The sequence below is a fragment of the Falco cherrug genome, chromosome 16 (genome assembly GCF_023634085.1).
Source record: "Falco cherrug isolate bFalChe1 chromosome 16, bFalChe1.pri, whole genome shotgun sequence".
NCBI classification, from domain to species: domain Eukaryota; kingdom Metazoa; phylum Chordata; class Aves; order Falconiformes; family Falconidae; genus Falco; species Falco cherrug.
Genome location: NC_073712.1, coordinates 4,235,189 through 4,253,624, shown reverse-complemented (window position 1 = coordinate 4,253,624; position 18,436 = coordinate 4,235,189). Strand labels below are relative to the sequence as shown.

The window sequence follows — 18,436 nt, the reverse complement described above, 5'->3', positions numbered from 1 at the left end:
CTGCGCTGATGGTACTTCTAGCACTAAAGGGTTGGGTTTAGCTCAGTGTGAGTCTCTCCTTCGTGTTGTGGGGGACCCTCCATGTGGCCGCTGGGGTGGGGGGCTTGTTGACCCCACGTCATGACCAAGGCCATGTGGCTTGTTGACTGACTCCATCTGCTGACGCTGGGTTTGTGTCCGTATTTGTTCCCAGTGAATTCTTTGCTACAGAACTAGCTTAGAGTCTGACTGTGAGTACTGGTCACAGAAAAAAATACTCCTGTTTTCTGTTTACTATCTGGAAGCACTTAGTCAGCGCGACAGGCCAGTGTTCTGCTACTTGCCCAGACCTGGGACCCTTCCCCAGTAGTACTGGTTTGTGTGTGTTTGCTATTTAAGTGATCTTTTTTTCCTCTTCAGCTGCCATCTAGTTGATGGTGGAAGGGTGTTTGGGGGAGCAGGAGCGTCGTGCCCCCTCTGTAGCGGAGATTTTCCGACTTCTGTATTCACTCAGAAGAATGATTGACCAAAGCTGTGTGCCTCACCCTAAAAAAGCCTCGATAACTGAACTTCCCAGGCCTTGACAAACCAAGGTGGTTGGCGTCGGTCCAGGTCAGGCAGCTGATCTCCACTGCGTGCACACTCCCTGGTCACGCAGCAGTGCAGCAGCTGCTTTGAGTAAGTACATAGAGAAGTGCAAGGGTGTCGTCAGCTACATGGAAGCGGCCTTCCTGCTTACCTTCACCTTCTGCTCCCCTCGGCACAAACTGAGAGGAGAGGGGAAAACAAACGGGACCTGCATTTATTGTTTTATGGGAGAAAAAAAAAAAATCCAAAATAGCAGAGATACACAATTCCAGAACGTGCTTGGTTACGGTATATCCTGATGAGCAAAAAACCCCCCAAAAAATTAAAATCGGTGAGAATTGAATTGGGAAGAAAAATAAACTACATGTACAAAATCAAATTCCTTGACTCAAGGTTTCCTACTCGATTTGAATCGGTGACTTGAATTAATTCATCTTTCTACAGCCGAGACATGCCCTAGATATTCAGAACTCCTTAATTGTGCGCTGATTACCGGAGTGTGCACGCGTAGTTGAGCAAGAGTTGTGTTCATAAAATAACAAATGAGTTACACGTTTGCTTATGTACCCGGAGTTTTTGCTGTAACACGTCTTGCTCACAGGTGTATTTATAGAACCAAGGTTTATTTCCTGACTGCGCTGTCGCTATAGCCAGGGCTTTTTTACACATACATGCATGAGTGAGGTTAAAAAAATTGCTGTAGCGCCTTGCCCCTGGTTTGTGTTTTCTAGAACAGAGCTGTTTGTTTGAAGAACGTAGGGGCCAATGTTAATACTTACCCTGTGAGCTGGTAAAATGAATCTTCCCTAAAACCCTGATGGTGTTTTCCGTAATTCCAATTTATCAGGTATTTTGGCTCTGATCCTGCTGCACAGACGCGCCCGGAGCGGGGACAGCCTTGCAGGTGCCACGTCTGGAAGGAGCAGAGGCCGCGGGCGGGGGGGGCTGGCAGGGTAGAGCACGGTGGAAGCAGCTGGGCTGGCTCGGTAAGGCGCAGCTTAGTCACTTCCTTCGGGAAGCGTGTCGGATGCAGCTCTCCTGTGCGGGAGCCTCACCTGAGCCACCTCAGCTGGGAGCAAAATGTCAAGGTGTTCTCTGCTTACTGGGAACGGACCTTCTCGCAGGCTGGGTGTGCTGGCCCGGACTGGTCCCAGCAGGCACAGGAATGAAGTTGGGCTCGGTGCTGGCCAGGAAGACCCGGGAAGGGGTTAGACCTGCTGCAGGAAAGGAGACCAGAGCCACCAAAGCCTGGGGCACAAACACTTCTCGGGGTGTTCCCAGCTCACGGCTGCTCCTGAACCTCCTCGCTGCACTCACCTGGATGAAGCTGGAGAGCCTCAGTCCACTTCTGCCACATCCCTGCTCCGCTGGGAATCCGGGCGCAGGAGATGCACCGCTTCCTTGCTCTTCTGTGGATGTGACCCCCTGGTGTCCTCCATCACGAGCCTGGAGCTGTCCTCCGTCAGCTGGGAAGAAGAATGTCCCCGCTTGTCTGATGAGGCGCTGTGGCTTGTCCCCCAGATTCCCCAGCTCGACAAGCCCTTACTCATCCGCTTGTTCAGAGCGGGGATTTCACGAGACCCCCTCCGAGCCCCACGGGGACATTTCTCAGCCGGTGACCCGCTGGAAGCAGGGGAGCCAGAGCTGTGGGTGACGCTGGTGGAGGTGTGCCTGCCGCGGGGCTGGCTCCAGTGGCAGAGTCCAGAGGCACCTGCACAAGATCGAGGCGTGTCGGGAAGCCTGATGCCTCGCCTCTGCCAATGTGGAGGCGGAGGGAGGAGGGCCAAAAGACATGTCCCTTCTTGCAACGGCTGAAAACGGAGAAGGAAACTCGCTAGAGCCTTTTTCACCAGCACAGGAGGCCTCACTGTCCTGCTCTCACCCCAGAAGCCCTCCCGTACTCCAGTACTCTGGGGGGGTGGCAGTCCCGCACCCACCGGGCGATGAACATCGCAAGGAGAAGAGGCTTTTACAGACAGGAGGTGAACAAAACCCTCTGGGAGCTGCCCAGGAGATACACCTCCCTTCACCCGGTGGGGTCTGGAGCCTACGGATCGGTGTGGTGAGTGGGGTCGTGGGGCGAGCTGGGGGTGTTTAAAGTATCATGCCTGGGGGGGAAACGAGGAGGTGCTTGGGTGCACCCCTCCATTAGGAAAGGACATTTGCATGAGTGATGAAGGCGGTTTGCCTCCTGGCGCGGGCAGCGCAGAGGTCACTCGCAGAAGCTGAGACGTTTCCTCCTGTGGTCGCCCTGGGTGGGCAGAGAGGGGGGTGCTCCCGTTAAAGCTCCCATCCCAGCTCACCTCGGTGGGCGTCCCTGGGCAGCAGCTCGCGGACCGGCTAGGCAGGGCTTCCGGGTGCCGTGGGACAACGTGGGCTGCCACCGCGGCGCTGGGGGTCAGGCAGCTTTTGAGCTGCCTCGGTCTGCAGCTTGCGTTAAGGTTTCTGTCTGGTAGTGAAGCAGGGGGGGGGCAAAATAACGGGGTGCCTGCAAACAATTTGTAGGTGGTATCAGAGGTGGGTGCTGGGGCAGGGGTGGCTGCAGCGTGTCCTGCAGCATGTCCTTGGTGCTTAGTCCCAAGCAGCACACGCTGGGCTGCCTGGGGAAAGGAGCTGGATGATACCACTCCCACCTGGGTGCTGCTTCCTTGAAATCATAAAATAGACATTATCGTAAACCAGGATCGGTAACAGGCTGGGACTTCCTTCCCGGCTGATGATAATCCTCAAGCTATGAGAGAGCAGCACAAGCTGTCGATAATTAAATCAGCTGGGCGAAGGTGTCTGTAGAAGTCAGACCTTGCTTGGTTTACGTTGGCAAGCTGGAGGAGATGGGTGAGTTTTTGAAAGGTGAAGTACGAAGCAGCACTTTGATAGGATCTGAAGGGAGCCCTTGTTTCATAACACACAGAGCTAAGAAAATAAAAAGAAGAAGGTGTGTCCCCTTGTGTAGGTGTTGGGCAAAGTCTGTCTGCTGGCTGTTGCAGCACAGATCTGAAACCCTGCGGCTTGGGTGCTGCCCTTGTCCCCTGGGCTCACCGAGAGGCACCCGGTGCTGCCTTTCCCTGCTCTGCTGTCCAGGTGCATTTAAGCTTCTGAGATGCTTAAATGAGTCCTGCAAAATCAGGCAAGTCTAAACTTGACTTTTTTTTTTTCCCCCATATTTGTACAGTCTTTTCTGGGTTTTATCATAAAGGCAGGCAGGAAGACTAAAAGAAAATAAAGACGGGACAAAAAAACCCAAAAAACCCAAAACAAAACAAACAAAAAAAAACCAGGGAAAGATAAATCCTTCCAAAGCTTCCTTGCCCACCAGCAAAAACCAAACACCAACAAATCTTTTACAGGTCCCTGGGAAAGTCTTGGCTGGTCTGGGGGAGAGAGGGATGCGTGTTAGAGCAGCCCAGGGATGCAGGGAGGTGCTGGTGGTATGGCCTGGACTGTGCTCAGCAGGAAGGGCTTGGTGCTGACTCCTGTGCACAGCAGAGGTGGAAGCATGTGGAGTTAGGATTTGCTGTCCTCTGCTGGGAATTGCTGGGAAGCTTTCCTATCTGCTGGCTTTTCCACCCTGAGCAGCTGAGAAACTAACTCGGGAAAACCAGCAAAGACGTGTTTCCTCCCTTCTTAATTCTGTCAAAACTTGTAGCGATTTGGCTTCCAGCTGCATGTCGTTGTGGAAAAGTGTCTTCTGCCCCCTCCAGCGCTGGTCTGGGGATCCCTGCCAGCTAAAGCAGGGCCACAGCTCTGCCTGCCGGTCTGGTTCCGAACTTCAGAGCTCGTGAAGCCTGTGCCGGGCAGGATGCGGTGGGCTCTCCCAGTTGCTTCAGCTGAACTGACTCTCGGCTGTGCCTCACGGCAGGGCTGGAAGTAGCGCTGGTGGCGCTGGGCAGGCTGCAGCTTCATCCCCCACCTCTCCTGTGATGGAGGGGGGGGGGGGCGCAGATGGGTGGTGGGACCAGCAGCTGGGCAGGCAGATAAGAACATGCACCCTCCGATTAGGGAATCTGCCTTGAATTCTGCAGAAGCTGTTTGACTATCTGGTCCGACAGACCTTCCTCTTATTTCCCTGGCTCCTTGGAAAACTTGACGCTGTGCTGTCCGCTCTGCCAACACCTGCTGAAGACCTGAAACTGAGACAACTCTTCACTGTCCTCCTAAAGACGTCTTCAGTGCTGAAGCTGCCTCGTGTAGCTGTTCCTGCACTTAATTTGGTTTTCCTGGCTGAATGCATCAATGAAATCACCGCCATACCAAAGCTCCCAAAGGATGTTTTTTGCTCTCATTATGCGCAACTTAAAGCAACTGGAAGGGGCCTTAGTGGCCACGGGCAGGGAGATTGCCCAGCGGTACGGGGGAGGTTGGTGAGAGCTGTTGATAGCCCAGACTGCCAAAGGACACAGCACAACTGATGGCTTGTGGCTGGCAATCGAAACAAGCTGGGCAAGAGACTTCCCAGATTTGCAGCGAGGAACTGATAGCCCCTCCTCAGCACTGAGCCAAAGGGAAAGCCACGCGGAGCGGGATATTCCCACCTTCCCTGTTGCAATTGGCCCTAAACTCAGCAAAATGCACCATTTGATCGTGTTAGTACAGCTGGTGTTTCCCTGTTTATTAAGTCTTGCCTCTGAGCGGTGGCCCTGGAGGTCATGGTGACATTGCTTTGCAGCATTGTTGTACCTGCCTTTCCCTGTCTCGGGTCCCCTGGGAGCCTCAAGGAAGAAGTGGTGGCTGGGGACTGTGACAGGGAGAATCGTGCATCCCTTTGGAGAAGGAAGGCAGCATTCATGTGGGCTCGGTTACCCTGCACAGCTAAAAGCTGTGGGATGGAACGTGCCGATTTATAGCACTTCCATCTCCTCTGGAGATGAGATGAGGGTTTACAAAGCTGTGGGAACTGCTCTGGGAAAGGAGAACCCTTTCTTCATCTGTTTGCCACTCGGTCAAGGAGGGGTTGAGGCACCAATGTGTAATGGGGTGCACTGAGATCCCCCCCTGGAAAACACCACCAAGCATCCCGAATTACAGCGATCTTTGCCTGGGGACCCCCCTGACCCCCTTCTTCTCTGGTGAAACCTGGGGCCTCCTTCACAATCTGATCAAAGAGCTCCTAGAAGCAGAGAAAGTGTCGCGGGATCACCCTATCCAGCCACAAACAGCAAATGTGACCAGAGGGAATAACACGTCACGTCTCCAGCAGCGGCTGTTGTACCATCTTTTCATTAGCTTTACGAAAGACTCTCATTTTCAACCAAACCTGCTTTTACGCGGAAGCATACGTGCAGCATCAAAGATCCGGAATGTGGGTGAATTAATTCCAGAAGCCTGGATTTTCATTGCGTGGCATCTAGTTGTCACTCCAGAAGACTTAAAAGACAGCAACCTCCAGGCAGCTGGCAGAGCAGAAAATGCTTTATTCCCTTCTGCCTCTGCGTTAGGGAAGGAGAGGGCAGAGTTAGAACTAACCCTGACTTTTAACCATTTGCGTTGCCCTCTTCTCATGGCTCTGTTAGCTCCAGCTCACCTCTGCAGGTTAAGGGGAACAACAACGAGCCGCTGATACGTTGTTTGGTATCCCACCTAGTCCTCCAAAGAGCACGGGCAGTGGTCTGCGCTGTCACACATTGGTCATGCAGTGGTCATACAGGGTGGCATCTGCATGTGCAGGGCTCCGCTGGGTTTCTCAAGGGCCCTTTGCTGTTCCGCTGCGAGCTGTGGAATTAGCTCTTTTCTAGAAGACCTTGGCTATCGCAAACTTTGTTAAAACATACTGCTGACAGCAGAACTGATTTTTGTCTGCCGCAGCTCAGCCGTAGACAAGAAGACAGGGGAGAAGGTGGCTATCAAGAAGCTCTGCCGCCCGTTCCAGTCAGAGATCTTTGCCAAGCGAGCGTACAGAGAGCTCATGCTGTTGAAGCACATGCAACACGAGAACGTAAGTACTCATTTCTTTCCTCTCCTGCTGAAACAAGGGGGATTTTCCTGCCACCTGGGAGCAAGTCCTTTCTGGTGGCATCACCTTTGTTTTAATTGAGAGGCCCTGACATTTGGCACGTGCAGGCAGTCCTGGGGTTTAACTGCTGTCTGTCTGCTGCACCCAGTTGGCACCAGGTTGAAACCGATGTGTAATGGGTACTCCCGTGTATTAGTAAGAGGAAAAGCAGCATAGCGAGGAGTCCTCGGATTCCTCAGATGGAGTTCTCGGTGCTCACCCGTGTGCGCGTGCGAAGGGAGGGCTGCTACCTGAGTCCCATGTGCACGGCAAATGCTTTCCAGGTTTAAACGTGCACTTCTCTTCTCACCAGGTCATTGGGCTGCTTGATGTCTTCACCTCTGCCACCTCCTACCAGGGATTCCAGGACTTGTAAGTTTGGAATTTGCATTCCCTCTACCTAGACTCAGCCGTTGGCCAGAGACACCTGTGACTTCGCAGCAGGGTAACAGATCAGGCTGGGGTGCAGTCCAACAGACTGAGTTGAAAAAGAGCCAGGCTAAAGCCAGACATCCCCAAAACCAAGGAGAGTCAAAAGCACAAGTCAGTTCCCATGGCTAAAACACCCAGGGTACATAAACAGATCCCACGCCGTGCCGTGCTCACTGCTGGGAGAACACAGTATATATGGACCAATGTATGTAACAAAGAGTCGTTATATTCCATGGCATATCACATGTAGCGTGATCCGTGCCAATGTGTGTCTGCTGAGCTAAGAGGCTGCGCTCAGAATGGGAGAAATATCGTTTGACAGGCCCTAGGGTCATAAAACTGAGAATTTTTAAATCTGCCTTTCTTTTCCTGTTGATTCCGGCTGCTCTTTTTTGTTTGTTTTTGGCATTTCCCTCAGTGTTTGATGATCAGGTTGGACAAGTCATTTTCTCTTCCCCATCCCTGGGCACGAGCAGCGTGCGGCTGGGTTGGGTTTTTGGCTGCTGGCTGGGTATTTAGCAGCCTGCAGGAAAAAGTGTTTGAAGGTTCTCAGATTCCTGCTGGAAGACCGTCAACTAATTAGCACTCTCAGCAGGCAGGCTGAAGACTGAAGGAAGCTAGATGTTGTCGTCTTAGGGCCGGGGAACGTTACAAAAATTAAATTTGGGAGCCAACGCAGCAGTTCTGCAAGACTCTTTAAAGCTGTGCAAGATGTTTCCACTCCCGGATGGTGTCAGGCCATCTGGAACTGACCATCACTTGAGGTCTAAAGTAAACTAGCTCAGGATTGTTAAAGTTTGGAAGATTATTCTTCCTTGATGTCAGATAGCCAGTTTAAGGGGAGGAGAAAGAGCACCTTTCAGAGCAGGTTGAAATCCCAGCATCACTGCAGGCTCTGCTGGTTAGTCAGGAACGCTGTCACAACTACTCATCTTCGTTACAGCACACAGCCAAAAAAGGCCAAAGCAAGCCCAAAGTGAGAACAAGGCTAGCCTGCTTCCCTGTATTTTTCTTCTAGACTCAGGGCCTTGTCTTACTGCCTTTTAGCTACCTGGTGATGCCATACATGCGGACAGATTTACAAAAGATCATGGGACATGAATTCAGTGATGAAAAGATCCAGTACCTGGTCTACCAAATGCTGAAAGGGCTGAAGGTAGGTGGGTCTGGAGGAGTTTAGTGACTCCCCGTGTCTCCTCTACACATCACCTCTGGGTTGACCATAACTAAACCCCCTTCTGAGGCTGTGCAGGAAGATTTGGTGGTTTATGGCATCCCCTGAGAACACATCCTTCTTCCAGTACACATCAATAAAATGACTGCTTGTTGGCATCAGTCAGTCGGGTATGGAAGCAATCGGCAGCCATAGACCTTGCGGTGTTTTTTCCACGGCAGCAGACACGTCACTCTTCGACTTGCCAAAACCCTTAGCAGCAAAACTGCGTAGAAAGTAAGAGGCTGGTAGCAACGGGAGCTTCTGCTGAGTTTCTAAGGGAGCCTCTCAGGAGAAGGTGGAAGAAATGATGTTCTATTCAATAGAACAAAATAGAACAAAAGAACAAGGAAAGACGCTGTAACTGGCTTTGGGAGAGTAGACAGCAATCCCTGCAAGCCCTGGGATGTCGAGATGTCTTAATGCTGCCCTCTGTGGCATTCTTCAGCTGGAGTCAGTGACTTACAGGCATTAATGAGCTGCCCTTAATAACACCTTTTCCCAGATCACTGTTATCTTGAGTTTAAATAAAGGAGGAAGAACACACAGAAGGTTTGACTGGTGTGATAACAGGCTTGTAGTCGGTTCTTACCATTTTGTGTTTTAATGATGAGAGATTTTTCACATGTTTAACACCCAAAATGACAAAGATTTTGTGTCATTGACTGGCCACGTTTCTACCTGTAATCCTGATGCTTTTGAGAGTTTGAAACTATTCATGCGCTTGCTCTAAGGAACGATTGCTCCATACCTCCTCCTCTGCTCTATGCCTCTTCTTTAGACTGGCAATATCCTTGCAAATTCTGTCAGAAATTCCATGTAGAGATTTCTTTTCCAACCGGTGCCCTGGGGCTGGGGACCTGCAGCAGGCTGCAGTTGTGTTCTCAGCAAGTTCTTGTTTGTAGCTCTTGTTTCTCTACTGGAGAACAGAAAGTCTTGTCTGCTGGTGATCACATTGTGGCTCCTCTTTTTATTGCAGTATATTCATTCCGCTGGCATCGTCCACAGGGTAAGTTCATGTGCACCTTTACTCTGATTTTTGTCAGTTTAGAAGAAACACAGCTTGGTCGTAAAGTTAATAACTGTTTCTCTAGTAGTCTTGTCTGCTCTAAAGTCTCCCTGGCGTCTTCTCTCTTCTCCCTCCTACACACTGGATGTGTTTGGATTTGCTCATTTATGCAGCATTTTGAGGAAATGCTGTATTTTCTGATGAGCTAAGAAGCATTTTATGATGCTTTTTGAATTAAGACAGTTGCGGAAAAAGAAATAATAACCTAAAGCTGTACAGTCTAGCAGGCGTGGTGTCATTGGGGTATTGACACTGGACTTGGGATGTTATGGGGCCCCATCAAAGGCGAGCAGAGGTTTGGCTGAGGCTCCTGTTGATGTGTTGCAACTCAAAACTTCCTTATTATTCTGCTCTTGTCTTTTGTAGGACCTGAAGCCAGGCAACCTGGCTGTCAATGAGGACTGTCAGCTAAAGGTAGGTGGAAAAGCACCACTTTGTAGCACGTAGGATATCAGATTGTAGAGGAACTGCTCTGCCAGCAGGAATTTGGCACCCTCATGTTTCCTCTTGCCTTCCAAGACTTGATTCGAGGTGTTTCATTACTCGGCGATTGCAGGCGCTGAGAAATCCTCACCTGCTGATGTAACTTGCTGACTCAGGGTCTAAGCCTTGGAATGAACATCCTGTCGCCGTAATTCCTGTGGCACGGCACTTCGTAACGACTTCCTAAATCAATTCAGTGCTGCTGAGTAATACTTGCGTTCGGTGAACGATCCCTGAAGGATAACTGGACTGAATCACAGCTGCCCTTTGGTTCTCATTGATGTGGCGGTTGTGATTCCAGACGTTATTTTCAGTATGGCTCTGAAGGTTTTGCTAGCAGCTCCCTGCTGCAGTGCTCTAGTAATGTATATGACATTATATACATTTCTGTACAGTGCTTTTCTGTAATGTATATTACAGGGCATGGCTCTGTTGCCTGTAAAGGTTGGGCCAAGCTATGTTCATCTCCCGTACCGAGGGAGAGGCCGTGCCCTGTCAGCTGCAAGGTGTTTTTATAGGGAAGGGTGAGTCGTGGTGGCCTGGGAGCATGCCTTTGCTGCCAAGTTATAGACCAACACCATTAAATAAAGCTGCTGGAGTTGAAACTTAAGCTTCAAGAAAGGAAGTGACCTTCCGGGTAGCATGCAGCACTGAGCCTTTCGGCAGGGTCTTCGCACGACAACTGGTTTTGCAGTCAGCTTGCAATTCACGGTTGGAATTAAGACAAACCTGTTAGTTCGTTGAACTGTCCCGTGGGTGGCTGTGGTGTAGTTGGAGCTTTGTCATTATCTGATCGGATCCGCTTCGTTTCCTCTTAGAAGTAGATTCTCACTTGCCTGTAGGATTTTTCTTTTCTTTCCTGCCCTTCCTTCTCCCTCTCCCTTTGGTCAACTGCAGATCTTGGATTTCGGCTTGGCCAGACACGCTGATGCTGAAATGACCGGCTACGTGGTTACGCGCTGGTACAGAGCCCCTGAAGTCATTCTCAACTGGATGCACTACAACCAGACAGGTGAGCTGCCTTGCTTCGGTGGTGTGACTGTCCGGTGACGAGCATGTGGGGATCCCGCTGTCACGCCTGGGTCAAATTGTACGTAATCCTCCAGATGCTTTTCATCTTTGTCATCACTTTTCATCTTTGTCATCAGTGTTCCCTGGAGCAGAGCGAGTCCCAGGGCTGTCACAGGGCTCCCCGAGCTAGTGCCTGTGGGAAATGATGAACGTGTGGATTTTTAGCAGTGCAGAAAGAACAGGAGAGGGTGGAAAACGGGAGTGAAACTTAAATCAGTGCCTGCTGCAGGCAACAAAGCAAGCAACAGCCCCAGCAATCATTGCTGCCTTTTTACTGTCTTTTAAAATTTATTTTATTTCCTCCTTTTTTTCTCTGGACAGTGGATATCTGGTCTATTGGCTGTATCATGGCAGAAATGCTGACTGGGAAAACGCTGTTTAAAGGAAAAGACTGTATCCTTTCAAGCTGAACCTTTTCCCTGGGGAGGGAGTAATAATTCTTGGTGTGTGTGAAAGGGCTTTTATGAATGAGGCTATGGAGAAAAATAGGTGTCAGTGTGGTTTTCCAGGAGGTAATCGCAGGGACCAGTCTTTTTGGTGAGGAAAATGGGGAGAAGATGGGAGGGGGGCTAAGCTCCCCTTAGAAATACCCCTCTGTGCTGGCCACAGGTGCTCTACGTCAGCAGTCTAACCTTCCGTGGCCATAGCTCTGTCCCCAAACCCTTGTGTATCCCCACAGCCTGCGGGCATATGCCCTGGCAGAGTTGTGCCAGCAGAATTATCCATTGATGAAAATGACCCTTGGAGCAATTCTTGCCAGTCTAATGAGCCTCTGCTTGTGTGGCTCTGTTAGGTTTGTATCGTAACCTACTTGTAGCTCCCCCGGGTCCTCGGGCTCTCCAGCCACCCCGGCGCGGGGGGTAGGTCCAGGGCTCGCTCCTAGATGTGTGATCCTTAACGCAGCCTGCCAGACCTGGACCAGCTGACTCAGATCCTGAAAGTGATGGGGCATCCTGGAGAAGACTTCGTGGAGAAGCTGGAGGACAAAGCGGTAAGAAAGTTCACTGCAACTTCAGGTCCCGCTGGCAGGGAGAGGTTAACCTGGTCATGTTAACCATGTCTTTGAGATGGGGGAGGCGCTGCTTTTGCAGCCACGGCAGTCTTTTCCCCTTGGCAAGGAAGATGCTTCTCTTTGCTAGTGGCACATCTGATGGATTTGGTGTTGTGTTGGGAACTGGTGTGGATTGCAGGGACTCCTGGGTGAGGTGTCTGATACCCCAGCAAACTACCAGCCTCCTCCGTTGGCCAGTTTGGCCCTTAAAGCAGCAATATTTCTGTATTTCAGTGGATGAAAATAGTTCCTTGCATACTGGCCACTGAAACGTGACATCTGGGATGATTCGCTGTTCTCTTCTTTTGCCTTTGCTTGTCTGAGCTGTGAGACCCAAGAGCTGCATTCACAGCCCTCTCATTCATGTGCAGTGAATGTGCTTTCCTTTCTCTTTCAGGCAAAGAACTATATCAAATCCCTTCCTAAAATCCCCAAGAAGGATTTGTCTGTGCTTTTCCCCAAAGCCAATCCTCAGGGTAAGTCAATGTCCCACTGTTTCTCGTGAGTTTTCACAGCTGGAAAGGAGTCAGGCTGACTGTGACAGCTCAATTCTTATTTTTCCTCTTTCTCTTAATTTCTTGCTACTTTCTCCCTTGCAGCTTGTGCCCCTGCCCCTCCCCAGGACAAATATGTGTGAACTAAAAGCAAAACAATTATTTATTTGCATTACCATGGCAACGTTCTGCTGTTCTTGGCCATTTACTTCTTTCTTTTTTCTTGCTTTTTATTCTAAAATGGCACAGCCCATAACACACAATATTTGAAGGAAGAGAGAAACTTCTGACTGTTGTGTCAGTGAGCCAGAGGATGGTGGGCGCTGGATATAACAGGATGTCTAGGTTCTGGGATGCAAATTGTGGGATTAGGACAGTTGCACATATTGACTCCACTTGGTATGAGAGTTAGCATGAATTTTGGCTGATACTGGCTTCCAGAGGCTGTTGCTTGTAGCCCAGCAGGTGATATTACGATCAGTAGCATTTAGATAGACAAACCACCTCTTCTTTGTTCATTGTTATCTCCCAGCGCCACATGTGAGGCATCATAGGTCTTGGTAAAGTGCTGAGAGAGCCCCACGGTCCTCTCTGGTAATTTTTTTTTTTCCACAGTAAACCTTAGATCCTAATGATTTGTTGAACACCTGGATCTATTGATATGAAACAGGCAGCTGAGATGTGCAGTTTTCAGGGTAAAAATTGATCTCTTGCAAGGAGCTCTTTTCCCAAGTAGATTAGTGGTGAGAGCAAGCAAAACTCTTCTAAAAGAAAGCATTAAGACATTAAAACCAAGGGGGAACGGGGCTGGCAGACTAGTCAGGAGCTGAATTTCCTGCCTTCCTGTTTACCAGGGGTGTATAGATTTCTGTATAGATTACTCATGTTAAGATTACTTTGAGTTGCAGGGGTCACAGTGAAAGCAAATGATTAAAACTGAAAAATATCTTGATGTTATTGGTTTGCTCTTTATGTTCTCGCAGCCCCATCTGTGCAGCAAGGTTTATTCAAGACTAATTTGTTCTTTCTGCACAATTTACACCTCCAGCTCTGTTGGCAAGAGCTCCCTGAGGCTGCTGCTGGGCAGGCGTTGCATCCCCGCTGACAGGAGCTACCTTGGCTGGCTAGGTTGAGGAGTCTCTTTTGTTTTCAGGTCTGGAGATGTAGCACTGGAAACACTGGTCCCATCACCTGCAGGGTTCGTGCACAGGGTGCCTGCTCCCCGGCATGCCTTGCTTACCCCTGTTCCTCTCTTCTGCAGCCGTGGACCTGCTTGACAAGATGTTGCAGCTTGACGTGGAAAAGCGTCTTACAGCGACGGAGGCGCTGGCTCACCCCTATTTTGACCAGTTCCGAGACGTCGAAGAGGAAACGGAAGCGCAACAGTCCTACGATGATTCTCTGGAACACGAAAAGCTTTCGATAAATGAGTGGAGAAGTAAGAAATTTATCTTCTTTGAAGCTCCTTGTCAGCACAGGACTTCCCTGCTCCTCTCTCTTTCCTGTGCATGTGCTGAGGGAGGCTGCGGTTGCCTGCTGGGGCACATCTCCCCTGCCTTGCTCTTGCTTTAATGCAGGCAGCAAAGAATCCCCCCAGCCCTTCAGGCAGACTTTTCTCACCTCTCTGCTTTGTCTATCTCTTCCACCTTGTACTTGCCATACCCTCCCCACTGAATACCTCCTCTCTGCACATACAAAATTTGAGCTTTCATTTATGTCCCCTAAGATCACGCATTCATGGTTATTCTGTTCTGTTTTTCAAGAGCATATTTACAAGGAGATCTTGTCCTTCAGTCCCATTGCGCGAAAGGACTCAAAGAAGCGAAGTGGGATGTCATTATAGCAGGCAGTGCGGCTATGGCTGGGATTCGTTTCTCCTGGATGATGGATTGGATTTACGGCGCGCTGCCTTGCTGGTGGCCATTGTTTGGCCTGTGGGACTTCTCTGCCTGCTGCCACCGTGCTGTGGGCGTTGGACTTTGTTCTACTAAAGGGGGAAGCACCCCAAACAGTTTTCAACACAAAAGATAAATATATCCTCATTGAAACTTGAAGTGGGAGAATTTTACCTGGTGGTCCTTTTTTTTCCATATTTGTCCACTTGAGAGAGCAGGGATTTCATGCTCCCTTTCTCATTAGTCTTTCCAAGCACAGAGTTTTAGTACATTAATTACAGATAAGGCAAAGAAAAAGGTAAAATTGTCTGGGAATTGAATCCCAAGCAAAACGATCAGAAATAGTGAAGTTCAGCATAACAAGACTTTATCCAACCTATGAGTGCATCCCCTTTCCCTGAGCAGTCAAAACAACATCCTGCACGGTGAGGTGGCTGGGATGACGACGGCTCCAGGACACCATGGGAATCCAGTTGATCATGGGATCAGTCTGTGTTCAGAGCAGCTCCAGACTCTTGCTATCCACACACCTCCCTGCTGTGGTCCTTCCCCCTCTGGACACCTGCTGCCTCCTCTTTTTTTGTTTGTGTTTTTGTTGGGTTTTTTTTTTTTTCTCTGCTTATTTCATTCCCTGGGTTTTGATCACTGCTGTCTCCTCCTCCCTGCTAGCTGCAAACACATCCTGGGAATTCAAGGCCACATCCAACACTTACAGAGCGGGTATCCCAAGGAGCTGGGTTACAATCCAACACTCCTGCTGCCCACCCTTCCTACTCAGCCTGGCTTTCCTGACAGATTTCTCTTTCCTGGGCTTCTCTCTGGCTGGGCACCCTCTCCCTGGAGTCACCCTGCCTGCTCCAGGCTGCCTTTATCTCTCAGCAGGGCTGGTGTTTTCTTGCACAGCCCAGCGATGTGACCCCTTCCGCTGGCGTTCCTCCTGCCCTGCAAGATCGGTCAAACCAGGGACCTCTGCTCCAGTTCTCTTTAATGGCTGCTCGTCCTTCAAGATGAAGAAACACTTAAACTGATCATTTGGGAAATAGTCATTGTCAGTCCTAAGGCTCAGCTCTCAAAGTAACTAAAAAAATCTTAAAAAATCACATATTGAGGGGGGAAAAAAGCAGAAAGGTATGTTGTATAAACAATCTAGCACTGTCAGAAAGAGGAACGTGATAATTCAACTCTGTGAACTCAAAATAAGTTCAAATATCTTAGTTTATTGGTATTGGATTCACTCCTTCAGTCAGCATCGTTATAAATTGCATCTAAGATAATCTTACTAAATAGACTATCTGACAAAAACTGCTACAGGCTAGAAGATGTCCTTCTGAATAAGAACTTCACATATTTCCTTTACTGCGCTTCCACTGAGTTTTTGCATTTCTTATTTGTCTCTGCAAATTTTAATTTGTTTAGTTATTTAGCAAGTCAGTCTTGATAGCTACCAGAAATTGTCTTCTCTGAGATGCTCTGAGTCCCCCAGTGTGACGGGGTGGATACAAGAGAGCACGCGTCCCCAGCCAGCTGCAGCCAGCCCTGCTCTGACACAGTTTCTTTAGTAGATATAGAGCTTTATATGAGAGGAAAACCAACACAATAATCTCTTTTTTTGCTCCTGGGTGTGGACAAGAAAAAACATAAGATGATGTGAGAAAATCCAGACAACTTGCCTGGATGTAATTGCTTTGGAAAGGTGTTCGGATAGCATCGAGGTGAGAGGAGCATGATACATAAACAGAGGGAGGTTGTTTTATGAACACAGACCAAACAGCCAGTCATCTGGGTCCTCCCTCCAGGGAAAGTTTGTTCCATCTTTTGGTTCTACAATATGTGAAGTCATTAAAATTTAAAAGTATGTTTTGATCTTTAAAGTCATTTGATGTACTGGAGGTATATTGATACCATCTGAAGCCTGGCATTTTTTGATGTGTGCACATCAGTATGTCCCAAGCTGCCACTCAAGCACATAGGTGTTTGCTGTAAATGTTATTACCATTAGAACAGAGGCGAGATGAAAAATAATTACAAGCACAAAATAAGCAAATGGGATCTGAAAGTGACTGCGGTGTTATAACTGTGGCTGCGGGTTCTTGCCTCGGTGAGTCTGGGTCTCATACGAGCATCTAAACGCTCGTGCTTCAGAAACCGAGTGTAACTCATCCCCAGGGTGGGATATGCCGGGATAGCAGATGTGGAAGAGCAGGATTTTGGGGAGTAAGGGAACTCCAAGGTAGTTTTGAAGTTTGATAGCTTTGTAGTGTGAATGCCTGGCTCTCCACGGCAGCCCTCTAATACATCTTGATGATCTTGTAGACAATACCTCTTGTTAGTCGCGATGAAATACAGCCCGTATGCGCTTGTGTGGCTTATGCTAAAGCAGCGTAACTGCTGGGGCCTGACCACTGGTACCTGAGGTGGTGTCGGGATCCTTTGACACCTGAGACAAGGAGACCAGATAGTATTTTTTGAAGAATTTTTCCCTTCCTCCTCTATGCTTGTAAGTTCTCCTCATCCACGTGCTAAACCGGAAACTTTGGCAATTAACTAAGTACAATGGGGCCTTTGGGGGCTGTTTATCCCCCCTCTGCAGTGCTACAGAATTTATTTTTTTTTCCTCTGACAGGCCTCTACTTATTCCTGCTCGATATATAAATGAGTACGCTTCACTCCCACAGAAAAAATCTTTAAGTAGGTATTAGGACGTCCCCCAACCTGTCACATATTCCCTTAAACACTGCTCTGGTTAATAATCACAGTCCTGGAAATGCTAATTGCTAACTCAAAATTTATAGAGGTGCTTATAAAAAAAAAAAAAAAGGCATAATTTTCTGCTGAGCAGGATACAAACGCACAGCTATCTGTAAAGAGCGATTCTGTAATTGGGCATCTACCTGCAGCTTGGCTGATGGATGGAAATTGTTAATTTTCTTGAACTGACTCTGATAAACCTCTGGCCAGTTTACATGGCCCTGCATGTTAACATTAGTGCAGAGAAAAGCCTGAACAGTAACGGGGCTACGACTTGCTCTGGTTCGGTCCCTTCTGTGGTCTGACAGTCTGCACAGGAGCTCAGACTTACGCAGCCGGTCCCTGCTGCAGAGGTGTGCTGCGAAGCTATCAAGCGTAAGGCTCACCAGCAGTAACACGGGGTTATCAGGTGCAAAATCAGTGTGTGTGCAAATCTGTATTTGTGGCTTGGACCTACAATTTTTCCCTACGATTGCAGGCACTATCCCTAGAGCTGCTCGCTTGCAGATGCACTGTACGCAGTGACTCTGGTGCTGCCCAGCCTGTAAGATCTCTTGCCAGTGTATTCTGCCTGCTGTTGACAGCAAAAACTAGAAATACACCCTGCAATCGCATCCCAAATCCTTCCCTGGACGGTGATGGCAACGGGCAGACCCACCCTGCAATCCAGGGGTGTGACTGTGGCTTGCGCAAGCCTATCTGCACTAGCTTTAAGCTACTGAGCTTGGTATTAACAGCACAGTCTAAAGGAGCAAGGAGCTCAGCACAAGTTAGTCTGAATATTTGCTCAGGATCTTCAGAAAGCTGCTCAGCCTGTGCTGAATGTCTTCAGCTCCATGGCTTAGCGATCTAGTCGCTAGATAGTTCAGTGCTAGGCAGGGATGACTGTTGGTTGTGATAACACCTTTGGACTGCAGCAGAAATACCTTCTTAGTTGGCATCTTCTTCCCTATTATGGCCAGTCCGGTTCAGCCGGTCGTTCCTAAGTCCATCCCAAGGGATGTGTGGCAAGAGACAAGCGTCTTCTCTGTGCGAGAGCTCAGAGCACGCAGTCCCCAGGGCTATAGAAAAGTATTTGTTGAGCAGGCACGTGAACCAGTAAGGCATGCAGCGTTTCTCAGCTCTCCCCCGCTTCTGTAGCTGCTGAGTCATTTTTGGTTGGGTTTAGCCGGGATGTACATTTTCAGTATCTCTAATTTTCTTCTTTGCCTGAAGCGATACCCAGTTTTGCCGCACAGACCTCCAACAAGGGAAAACTGCAACATTACCAGAATTTTCCAAGCTCTCACCTCCACCGGGATCTGGACAAGGAGACGTTGCGTTTCTTGGCTCTCTCTGCTGCAGCTCCTGCCATCTAGTACTTGGGATGACCCTCCAGCGACTGTAGCTTTTTGATATGACGGTGTTGATGTTATTCCGCTGTA

General features: G+C 49.2%; 1 protein-coding gene across 5 annotated transcripts; it reads left to right on the top strand.

Annotated features, from left to right (window-relative positions):
• The first annotated feature begins 141 nt into the window (after positions 1-141).
• Positions 142-18,378, top strand: MAPK13 (mitogen-activated protein kinase 13). 5 transcript variants are annotated; one of them, XM_055728347.1, is made up of 13 exons: positions 142-657; positions 1,692-2,629; positions 6,370-6,499; positions 6,870-6,928; positions 8,036-8,144; positions 9,181-9,210; positions 9,637-9,684; positions 10,651-10,765; positions 11,146-11,217; positions 11,736-11,815; positions 12,273-12,351; positions 13,631-13,807; positions 18,228-18,378. In XM_055728347.1, exons 2-13 carry the CDS (start codon positions 2,511-2,513, stop codon positions 18,368-18,370), a joined length of 1,161 nt encoding a protein of 386 aa, XP_055584322.1. In that variant the 5' UTR covers positions 142-657; positions 1,692-2,510; the 3' UTR covers positions 18,371-18,378. The 5 variants fall into 5 exon arrangements, with proteins under 5 accessions (XP_055584322.1, XP_055584320.1, XP_055584321.1 ...); XM_055728345.1 differs by having other exon boundaries at positions 1,415-2,629; XM_055728346.1 differs by having other exon boundaries at positions 142-1,553.
• The last annotated feature ends 58 nt before the right edge of the window (positions 18,379-18,436 follow it).

What these genes read in the sequence shown, in the direction of transcription:
- MAPK13 (XM_055728347.1), top strand. Translation starts at nt 2,511, where the DNA reads ATGAACATCGCAAGGAGAAGAGGCTTTTACAGACAGGAGGTGAACAAA. An exon ending in AGCACATGCAACACGAGAAC is followed by an intron (nt 6,500 to 6,869) that starts GTAAGTACTCAT and finishes TCTTCTCACCAG; the next exon opens with GTCATTGGGCTGCTTGATGT. An exon ending in GATGCACTACAACCAGACAG is followed by an intron (nt 10,766 to 11,145) that starts GTGAGCTGCCTT and finishes TTCTCTGGACAG; the next exon opens with TGGATATCTGGTCTATTGGC.